General features: G+C 25.2%; 1 protein-coding gene across 1 annotated transcript; it reads left to right on the top strand.

Moving 5' to 3' along the window:
- Positions 1 to 11,153: 11,153 nt before the first annotated feature.
- Positions 11,154 to 12,386, top strand: LOC149057919 (uncharacterized). The gene is made up of 4 exons (XM_089220720.1): positions 11,154 to 11,843; positions 11,913 to 12,011; positions 12,072 to 12,161; positions 12,216 to 12,386. Exons 1-4 carry the CDS (start codon positions 11,169 to 11,171, stop codon positions 12,285 to 12,287), a joined length of 936 nt encoding a protein of 311 aa, XP_089076846.1. The 5' UTR covers positions 11,154 to 11,168; the 3' UTR covers positions 12,288 to 12,386.
- Positions 12,387 to 12,395: the final 9 nt, after the last annotated feature.

The raw sequence follows: 12,395 nt of genomic DNA on the forward strand, positions 1-12,395 counted from the left end.
GATATTTAGCGGATTCATCACCTGCTTTTCAAAATTTTTTTACGACCTTTTATATTCACCCAAATGTATTGTAAAGACGTGTTTTAGATGTAAAATAATGTGAACTTAAGTTAAAAATAGAAAAAGTATGATTAGTTCAATACAAATGACTTTAAACGATATTTAGCGGATTTATTACCATTTTTTACCAAATTTTTTCCCCAATTTTTTTTCTATTTTTTGTATTCACCCAAATGTATTATAAATATGTGTTTTGGATGTAAAATTATGTGAACTTAACAATAAAAATATAAAAATTAATATTAGTTCAATACAAATGACTTTAAACGATACTTAGCGGATTCATCACCTGTTTTTCAAAATTTTTTTAGGACCTTTTATATTCGACCAAATGTATTGTACAGACGTGTTTTAGATGTAAAAAAATGTATAATGAACGAAAAAAATATAAAAAGTTTGATTAGTTCAATACAAATGACTTTAGACGACATTTACTGAAATCATCACCTTTTTTCAAAATGTTTTGAATTTTAATATTCAACCAAATGTATTGTACAGACGTATTTTAGGTGTTAATAAATGTGAGCTTATAGATAAAAATATAAAAACTATGATTAGTTCAATACAAATGACTTTAGACGACATTTACTGAAATCATCACCTTTTTTTCAATATTTTTTTAATTTTAATGTTGACCCAAATGTATTGATCAAACGTGTTTTAGATGTAAAAAAATGTATATTTAACGAAAAACATATAAATGTATAGTTAGTTTAATACAAATGACTTTAGACGAAATTTACCGCCCTCATCACCTTTTTTTCAATATTTTTTCCCAAATTTTTTTTCTATTTTTTGTATTCACCCAAATGTATTGTAAATACGTGTTTTGGATGTAAAATTATGTGAACTTAACGTTAAAAATATAAAAAGTATAATTAGTTTAATAGAAATGACTTAAGATGATATTTAGCGGATTCATCACCTGCTTTTCAAAATTTTTTTACGACCTTTTATATTCACCCAAATGTATTGTAAAGACGTGTTTTAGATGTAAAATAATGTGAACTTAAGTTAAAAATAGAAAAAGTATGATTAGTTCAATACAAATGACTTTAAACGATATTTAGCGGATTTATTACCATTTTTTACCAAATTTTTTCCCCAATTTTTTTTCTATTTTTTGTATTCACCCAAATGTATTATAAATATGTGTTTTGGATGTAAAATTATGTGAACTTAACAATAAAAATATAAAAATTAATATTAGTTCAATACAAATGACTTTAAACGATACTTAGCGGATTCATCACCTGTTTTTCAAAATTTTTTTAGGACCTTTTATATTCGACCAAATGTATTGTACAGACGTGTTTTAGATGTAAAAAAATGTATAATGAACGAAAAAAATATAAAAAGTTTGATTAGTTCAATACAAATGACTTTAGACGACATTTACTGAAATCATCACCTTTTTTCAAAATGTTTTGAATTTTAATATTCAACCAAATGTATTGTACAGACGTATTTTAGGTGTTAATAAATGTGAGCTTATAGATAAAAATATAAAAACTATGATTAGTTCAATACAAATGACTTTAGACGACATTTACTGAAATCATCACCTTTTTTTCAATATTTTTTTAATTTTAATGTTGACCCAAATGTATTGATCAAACGTGTTTTAGATGTAAAAAAATGTATATTTAACGAAAAACATATAAATGTATAGTTAGTTTAATACAAATGACTTTAGACGAAATTTACCGCACTCATCACCTTTTTTTCAATATTTTTTCCCAAATTTTTTTTCTATTTTTTGTATTCACCCAAATGTATTGTAAATACGTGTTTTGGATGTAAAATTATGTGAACTTAACAATAAAAATATAAAAATTAATATTAGTTCAATACAAATGACTTTAAACGATATTTAGCGGATTTATTACCATTTTTTACCAAATTTTTTTATGAACTTTTATATTCACCCAAATGTATTGTAAAGACGTGTTTTAGATGTAAAATCATGTGAACTTAACGATAAAAATATAAAAATTAATATTAGTTCAATACAAATGACTTTAAACGATATTTAGCGGATTTATTACCATTTTTTACCAAATTTTTTCCCCAATTTTTTTTCTATTTTTTGTATTCACCCAAATGTATTATAAATATGTGTTTTGTATGTAAAATTATGTGAACTTAACAATAAAAATATAAAAATTAATATTAGTTCAATACAAATGACTTTAAACGATACTTAGCGGATTCATCACCTGTTTTTCAAAATTTTTTTAGGACCTTTTATATTCGACCAAATGTATTGTAAAGACGTGATTTAGATGTAAAATTATGTGAACTTAACGATAAAAATATAAAAATTAATATTAGTTCAATAATATGACTTTAAACGATATTTAGCGGAATTATCACCATTTTTTACCAAATTTTTAACCAAATTTTTTTTCTATTTTTTGTATTCAGCCAAATGTATTGTAAATACGTGTTTTAGATGTAAAATAATGTGAACTTAACGATAAAAATATAAAAAGTATGATTAGTTCAATACAAATGACTTTAAACGATATTTAGCGGATTCATCACCTTTTTTTCAATATTTTTTTACGACCTTTTATATTCACCCAAATGTATTGTAAAGACGTGTTTTAGATGTAAAATTATGTAAACTTAACGATAAAAATATAAAAATTAATTTTAGTTCAATACAAATGACTTTAAACGATATTTAGCGGAATTATCACCTTTTTTTCAATATTTTTTTAATTTTAATATTGACCCAAATGTATTGATCAAACGTGTTTTAGATGTAATAAAATGTAAAATTATCGAAAAAAATATATAAAGTATAATTAGTTCAATACAAATGACTTTGGACGACATTTACCGAAATCATCACCTTTTTTCAAAATTTTTTTACGACCTTTTATATTCACCCAAATGTATTGTACAGACGTGTTTTAGATGTAAAAAAATGTATAATGAACGAAAAAAATATAAAAAGTTTGATAAGTTCAATACAAATGTATTGAAGAAATTTAGTGGACTTTTAACCCTTTCTCCCAAAATGTTTTGAATTTTAATATTCAACCAAATGTATTGTACAGACGTATTTTAGGTGTTAATAAATGTGAGCTTATAGATAAAAATATAAAAACTATGATTAGTTCAATACAAATGACTTTAGACGACATTTACTGAAATCATCACCTTTTTTTCAATATTTTTTTAATTTTAATGTTGACCCAAATGTATTGATCAAACGTGTTTTAGATGTAAAAAAATGTATATTTAACGAAAAACATATAAATGTATAGTTAGTTTAATACAAATGACTTTAGACGAAATTTACCGCACTCATAGTAAAGACGTGTTTTAGATGTAAAATTATGTAAACTTAACGATAAAAATATAAAAATTAATTTTAGTTCAATACAAATGACTTTAAACGATAGTTAGCAGATTTATTACCATTTTTTACCAAATTTTTTCCCAAATTTTTTTTCTATTTTTTGTATTCACCCAAATGTATTGTAAATACGTGTTTTGGATGTAAAATTATGTGAACTTAACAATAAAAATATAAAAATCAATATTAGTTCAATACAAATGACTTTAAACGATATTTAGCGGATTTATTACCATTTTTTACTAAATTTTTTTATGAACTTCTATATTCACCCAAATGTATTGTAAAGACGTGTTTTAGATGTTAAATAATGTGAACTTAACGTTGAAAATATAAAAAGTATAATTAGTTTAATAGAAATGACTTAAGATGATATTTAGCGGATTCATCACCTGTTTTTCAAAATTTTTTTACGACCTTTTATATTCACCCAAATGTATTGTAAAGACGTGTTTTAGATGTAAAATAATGTGAACTTAAGTTAAAAATAGAAAAAGTATGATTAGTTCAATACAAATGACTTTAAACGATATTTAGCGGATTTATTACCATTTTTTACCAAATTTTTTCCCTAATTTTTTTTCTATTTTTTGTATTCACCCAAATGTATTATAAATATGTGTTTTGGATGTAAAATTATGTGAACTTAACAATAAAAATATAAAAATTAATATTAGTTCAATACAAATGACTTTAAACGATACTTAGCGGATTCATCACCTGTTTTTCAAAATTTTTTTAGGACCTTTTATATTCGACCAAATGTATTGTAAAGACGTGATTTAGATGTAAAATTATGTGAACTTAACGATAAAAATATAAAAATAAATATTAGTTCAATACAAATGACTTTAAACGATATTTAGCGGATTTATTACCATTTTTTACCAAATTTTTTCCCAAATTTTTTTTCTATTTTTTGTATTCACCCAAATGTATTGTAAATATGTGTTTTGGATGTAAAATTATGTGAACTTAACAATAAAAATATAAAAATCAATATTAGTTCAATACAAATGACTTTAAACGATATTTAGCGGATGTATTACCATTTTTTACCAAATTTTTTTATGAACTTTTATATTCACCCAAATGTATTGTAAAGACGTGTTTTAGATGTTAAATAATGTGAACTTAACGTTAAAAATATAAAAAGTATAATTAGTTTAATAGAAATGACTTAAGATGATATTTAGCGGATTCATCACCTGTTTTTCAAAATTTTTTTACGACCATTTATATTCACCCGAATGTATTGTAAAGACGTGTTTTAGATGTAAAATAATGTGAACTTAAGTTAAAAATAGAAAAAGTATGATTAGTTCAATACAAATGACTTTAAACGATATTTAGCGGATTTATTACCATTTTTTACCAAATTTTTTCCCCAATTTTTTTTCTATTTTTTGTATTCACCCAAATGTATTATAAATATGTGTTTTGGATGTAAAATTATGTGAACTTAACAATAAAAATATAAAAATTAATATTAGTTCAATACAAATGACTTTAAACGATACTTAGCGGATTCATCACCTGTTTTTCAAAATTTTTTTAGGACCTTTTATATTCGACCAAATGTATTGTAAAGACGTGATTTAGATGTAAAATTATGTGAACTTAACGATAAAAATATAAAAATTAATATTAGTTCAATAATATGACTTTAAACGATATTTAGCGGAATTATCACCATTTTTTACCAAATTTTTAACCAAATTTTTTTTCTATTTTTTGTATTCAGCCAAATGTATTGTAAATACGTGTTTTAGATGTAAAATAATTTGAACTTAACGATAAAAATATAAAAAGTATGATTAGTTCAATACAAATGACTTTAAACGATATTTAGCGGATTCATCACCTTTTTTTCAATATTTTTTTACGACCTTTTATATTCACCCAAATGTATTGTAAAGACGTGTTTTAGATGTAAAATTATGTAAACTTAACGATAAAAATATAAAAATTAATTTTAGTTCAATACAAATGACTTTAAACGATATTTAGCGGAATTATCACCATTTTTTACCAAATTTTTAACCAAATTTTTTTTCTATTTTTTGTATTCACCCAAATGTATTGTAAATACGTGTTTTAGATGTAAAATAATGTGAACTTAACGATAAAAATATAAAATGTATGATTAGTTCAATACAAATGACTTTAAACGATATTTAGCAGATTTATTACCATTTTTTACCAAATTTTTTCCCAAATTTTTTTTCTATTTTTTGTATTCACCCAAATGTATTGTAAATACGTGTTTTGGATGTAAAATTATGTGAACTTAACAATAAAAATATAAAAATCAATATTAGTTCAATACAAATGACTTTAAACGATATTTAGCGGATTTATTACCATTTTTTACTAAATTTTTTTATGAACTTCTATATTCACCCAAATGTATTGTAAAGACGTGTTTTAGATGTTAAATAATGTGAACTTAACGTTAAAAATATAAAAAGTATAATTAGTTTAATAGAAATGACTTAAGATGATATTTAGCGGATTCATCACCTGTTTTTCAAAATTTTTTTACGACCTTTTATATTCACCCAAATGTATTGTAAAGACGTGTTTTAGATGTAAAATAATGTGAACTTAAGTTAAAAATAGAAAAAGTATGATTAGTTCAATACAAATGACTTTAAACGATATTTAGCGGATTTATTACCATTTTTTACCAAATTTTTTCCCTAATTTTTTTTCTATTTTTTGTATTCACCCAAATGTATTATAAATATGTGTTTTGGATGTAAAATTATGTGAACTTAACAATAAAAATATAAAAATTAATATTAGTTCAATACAAATGACTTTAAACGATACTTAGCGGATTCATCACCTGTTTTTCAAAATTTTTTTAGGACCTTTTATATTCGACCAAATGTATTGTAAAGACGTGATTTAGATGTAAAATTATGTGAACTTAACGATAAAAATATAAAAATAAATATTAGTTCAATACAAATGACTTTAAACGATATTTAGCGGATTTATTACCATTTTTTACCAAATTTTTTTATGAACTTTTATATTCACCCAAATGTATTGTAAAGACGTGTTTTAGATGTTTAATAATGTGAACTTAACGATAAAAATATAAAAATTAATATTAGTTCAATACAAATGACTTTAAACGATATTTAGCGGATTCATCGCCTGTTTTTCAAAATTTTTTTACAACCTTTTATATTCACCCAATTGTATTGTAAAGACGTGATTTAGATGTAAAATTATGTGAACTTAACAATAAAAATATAAAAAGTATGATTAGTTCAATACAAATGACTTTAAACGATATTTAGCAGATTTATTACAATTTTTTACCAAATTTTTTCCCAAATTTTTTTTCTATTTTTTTTTTCACCCAAATGTATTGTAAAAACGTGTTTTGGATGTAAAATTATGTGAACTTAACAATAAAAATATAAAAATTAATATTAGTTCAATACAAATGACTTTAAACGATATTTAGCGGATTTATTACCATTTTTTACCAAATTTTTTTATGAACTTTTATATTCACCCAAATGTATTGTAAAGACGTATTTTAGATGTTAAATAATGTGAACTTAACGTTAAAAATATAAAAAGTATAATTAGTTTAATAGAAATGACTTAAGATGATATTTAGCGGATTCATCACCTGTTTTTCAAAATTTTTTTATGACCTTTTATATTCACTTAAATGTATTGTAAAGACGTGTTTTAGATGTAAAATTAGGTGAACTTAACAATAAAAATATAAATATTAATATTAGTTTAATAGAAATGACTTAAGACAATATTTAGCGGATTCATCGCCTGTTTTTCAAAATTTTTTTACAACCTTTTATATTCACCCAAATGTATTGTAAAGACGTGATTTAGATGTAAAATTATGTGAACTTAACAATAAAAATATAAAAAGTATGATTAGTTCAATACAAATGACTTTAAACGATATTTAGCGGATTCATCACCTTTTTTTCAATATTTTTTATTTTTTTTAATATTCACCCAAATGTATTGATCAAACGTGTTTTAGATGTTAAAATATTTATAATTAATGAAAAAACTATGATTAGTTCAATACAAATGCCTTTAGACGACATTTACCGGACTCATCGCCTTTTTTTCAATATTTTTTATTTTTTATAATATTCACCCAAATGTATTGTACAGACGTGTTTTAGGTGTTAATAAGTGTGAAATTAAAGATAAAATGTAAAAACTAGGATTAGATTAATACAAATGACTTTAGACGACATTTACCGAAATCATCACCTTTTTTTCAAAATTTTTTTAATTTTAATATTGACCCAAATGTATTGATCAAACGTGTTTTAGATGTAATAAAATGTAAAATTAACGAAAAAAATATATAAAGTATAATTAGTTCAATACAAATGACTTTAGACGACATTTACCGAAATCATCACCTTTTTTCAAAATTTTTTTACGACAATTTATATTCACCCAAATGTATTGTACAGATGTGTTTTAGGTGTTAATAAATGTGAACTTCAAGATAAAAATATAAAAACTATGATTAGTTCAATACAAATGACTTTAGACGACATTTATCGGACTCATCGCCTATTTTTCAATAATTTTTATTTTTTATAATAGTCACCCAAATGTATTGTACAGACGTGTTTTAGGTGTTAATAAATGTGAACTTAGAGATAAAATTTAAAAACTATGATTAGTTCAATACAAATGACTTTAGACGACATTTACTGGACTCATCGCCTTTTTTTCAATATTTTTTATTTTTTATAATATTCACCCAAATGTATTGTACAGACGTGTTTTAGGTGTTAATAAATGTGAACTTAGAGATAAAATGTAAAAACTATGATTAGTTCAATACAAATGACTTTAGACGACATTTACTGGACTCATCGCCTTTTTTTCAATATTTTTTATTTTTTATAATATTCACCCAAATGTATTGTACAGACGTGTTTTAGGTGTTAATAAATGTCAACTTAAAGATAAAGTGTAAAAACTATGATTAGTTCAATATAAATGACTTTAGACGATATTTACTGAAATCATCACCTTTTTTTCAATATTTTTTTAATTTTAATATTGACCCAAATGTATTGATCAAACGTGTGTTAGATGTAATAAAATGTAAAATTAACGAAAAAAATATATAAAGTATAATTAGTTCAATACAAATGACTTTAGACGACATTTACCGAAATCAGCACCTTTTTTCAAAATTTTTTTACGACCTTTTATATTCACCCAAATGTATTGTACGAACGTGTTTTAGGTGTTAATAAATGTGAACTTAAAGATAAAAATATAAAAACTATGATTAGTTCAATACAAATGACTTTAGACGACATTTACCGAAATCAGCACCTTTTTTCAAAATTTTTTTACGACCTTTTATATTCACCCAAATGTATTGTACAGACGTGTTTTAGATGTAAAAAAATGTATAATGAACGAAAAAAATATAAAAAGTTTGATTAGTTCAATACAAATGTATTGAAGAAATTTAGTGGACTTTTAACCCTTTCTCCCAAAATGTTTTGAATTTTAATATTCAACCAAATGTATTGTACAGACGTATTTTAGGTGTTAATAAATGTGAGCTTATAGATAAAAATATAAAAACTATGATTAGTTCAATACAAATGACTTTAGACGACATTTACTGAAATCATCACCTTTTTTTCAATATTTTTTTAATTTTAATGTTGACCCAAATGTATTGATCAAACGTGTTTTAGATGTAAAAAAATGTATATTTAACGAAAAACATATAAATGTATAGTTAGTTTAATACAAATGACTTTAGACGAAATTTACCGCACTCATCACCTTTTTTTCAATATTTTTTCACAAATTTTTTTTCTATTTTTTGTATTCACCCAAATGTATTGTAAATACGTGTTTTGGATGTAAAATTATGTGAACTTAACAATAAAAATATAAAAATTAATATTAGTTCAATACAAATGACTTTAAACGATATTTAGCGGATTTATAACCATTTTTTACCAAATTTTTTTATGAACTTTTATATTCACCCAAATGTATTGTAAAGACGTGTTTTAGATGTTAAATAATGTGAACTTAACGTTAAAAATATAAAAAGTATAGTTAGTTTAATACAAATGACTTTAGACGAAATTTACCGCACTCATCACCTTTTTTTCAATATTTTTTCCCAAATTTTTTTTCTATTTTTTGTATTCACCCAAATGTATTGTAAAGACGTGTTTTAGATGTAAAATAATGTGAACTTAAGTTAAAAATAGAAAAAGTATGATTAGTTCAATACAAATGACTTTAAACGATATTTAGCGGATTTATTACCATTTTTTACCAAATTTTTTCCCTAATTTTTTTTCTATTTTTTGTATTCAGCCAAATGTATTGTAAATACGTGTTTTAGATGTAAAATAATGTGAACTTAACGATAAAAATATAAAAAGTATGATTAGTTCAATACAAATGACTTTAAACGATATTTAGCGGATTCATCACCTTTTTTTCAATATTTTTTATTTTTTTTAATATTCACCCAAATGTATTGTACAGACGTGTTTTAGGTGTTAATAAGTGTGAAATTAAAGATAAAATGTAAAAACTATGATTAGATTAATACAAATGACTTTAGACGACATTTACCGAAATCATCACCTTTTTTTCAAAATTTTTTTAATTTTAATATTGACCCAAATGTATTGATCAAACGTGTTTTAGATGTAATAAAATGTAAAATTAACGAAAAAAATATATAAAGTATAATTAGTTCAATACAAATGACTTTAGACGACATTTACCGAAATCATCACCTTTTTTCAAAATTTTTTTACGACCATTTATATTCACCTAAATGTATTGTACAGATGTGTTTTAGGTGTTAATAAATGTGAACTTCAAGATAAAAATATAAAAACTATGATTAGTTCAATACAAATGACTTTAGACGACATTTATCGGACTCATCGCCTTTTTTTCAATAATTTTTATTTTTTATAATATTCACCCAAATGTATTGTACAGACGTGTTTTAGGTGTTAATAAATGTGAACTTAGAGATAAAATGTAAAAACTATGATTAGTTCAATACAAATGACTTTAGACGACATTTACTGAAATCATCACCTTTTTTTCAATATTTTTTTAATTTTAATATTGACCCAAATGTATTGATCAAAAGTGTTTTAGATGTAATAAAATGTAAAATTAACGAAAAAAATATATAAAGTATAATTAGTAGTAGGGTAAAAAAGCCACTACTGGAACCACCGCCACCACATCCCACCGCCACCACATCCCACCGCACCTTGACCAGCCATAGGTGCCGCCGTCGGTACACCGCTCCCCGCCCCGCCACCACATCACACCGCCACTACATCCCACCGCCACCACATCCCACCGCTCCTTGCCCAGCCATAGGTGCCGCCGTCGGTACACCGCTCCCCGCCCCGCCACCACATCACACCGCCACCACATCCCACCGCTCCCTGCCCCGCCATAGGTGCCGCCGTCGGACGTGACCTAACCCACGGTATACATATATAAAACACTCATATTAGGTATACTTGATATAGTCTCCCACTACAGAACCGTTTCCCCACTATAAGTTATTATCCTCACCATACTCGAAACAATTAGTTAATAATTCAGTGTATGAACATTCAGTCTTAGTTTTGTTTTAACAGTGTCAAGTCGCGAGTTTTATAACAGTGTTATTATTGGTGGATCAATCAGTGAAATGAATCGGATGTACAAATATGTTGCGCCTACATCTCCGACTGAACTTATCGATTGCACTAATTTTACAATCGATTTTGAAAACCGCAAATTTTTAAACGTTGGTTTCGATTCAAATGATGAGTTCAATATCGTCGTGCAAATAATTACACCGTCGCGCTATGTAAATATTTCTCCAGACTTCTTTAGGCGTATTTACTCAGTGATGGGCCATGTTTTATCTTACATTCTGGATACTACTGTACGTTATAAAAAAATTATTTTTTTGGAAGATGAATTTGTATTGCTCACGAGTATGGTATATAAGGGACAGCATGTTTTGGTCATGGAGTCTAAAAAAATAGACGGATGTAGAACTATATTAAATCGAAGAGATCTTATGACAATTCAAGATTTAGAGAGCACAATTCTTGAAACCATAACAATGAAAATCGCCATCACACGACCTATTATTTTAAATCAAATCGATCAAATAACCGACTACCTTAAAATCGATTTTAATGTTGATAAATCAGCGAAACTTGAAGAAGTAGTTTCAATAACAAAAGGAATTCATGCCGAATTAATCACAAGCCATATACCGAAAAACAAACAGAGTTTCATACATCAGATAAAATTACTCGCAACTGAACAGCTGGCAATCAAATGGATGGAAAAGCTGAATAACTCTATAAATGTATGAAAATTTATTTAAATATTTCGATAGTTAAAATTTTCGTATCATGATTACTTATTTTTATTACAGAATAAAGCGGAAGCTTTTAACGTTGACATATCGCCACCAAGATACTCAATTTTGTCACCGTCGATTATACGTGACGAAAACGATTTATCACAGTTACGGGTAATTTAAAAATTAAAAAAAAAAATATTTTTCTCGAGTTAACCGTTATTTTATTTTTAGGGTGCTGACGAGGAAAGGGGGTTTCGAGAATACTTTTCAACACGTTCGAGTTTACCAACGAGGGCACCAATTCGGAAAATCAAACCTATGGTAATACACACATTATTTACTTGATAAACGGATATTGATAAATTTTTATTACAGGCTGTTGACGAGAACGATGGGCCGACTTACTTTAACAGATTTTCACCATCCCCACCATCTTTGTTTGACTAAACAGACGGCAAGTCTCAATCAACTCAGAGGAATACGAAATTAATTTTTTATTTAATAATATCTTATTAATGATGATAATAAATATTCTTTATATCATAACATGTGTGT

This window comes from Diuraphis noxia, unplaced genomic scaffold (genome assembly GCF_037042655.1).
Source record: "Diuraphis noxia isolate RWA-SAM2 unplaced genomic scaffold, SU_Dnox_SAM2 contig0002, whole genome shotgun sequence".
NCBI classification, from domain to species: Eukaryota; Metazoa; Arthropoda; class Insecta; order Hemiptera; family Aphididae; genus Diuraphis; species Diuraphis noxia.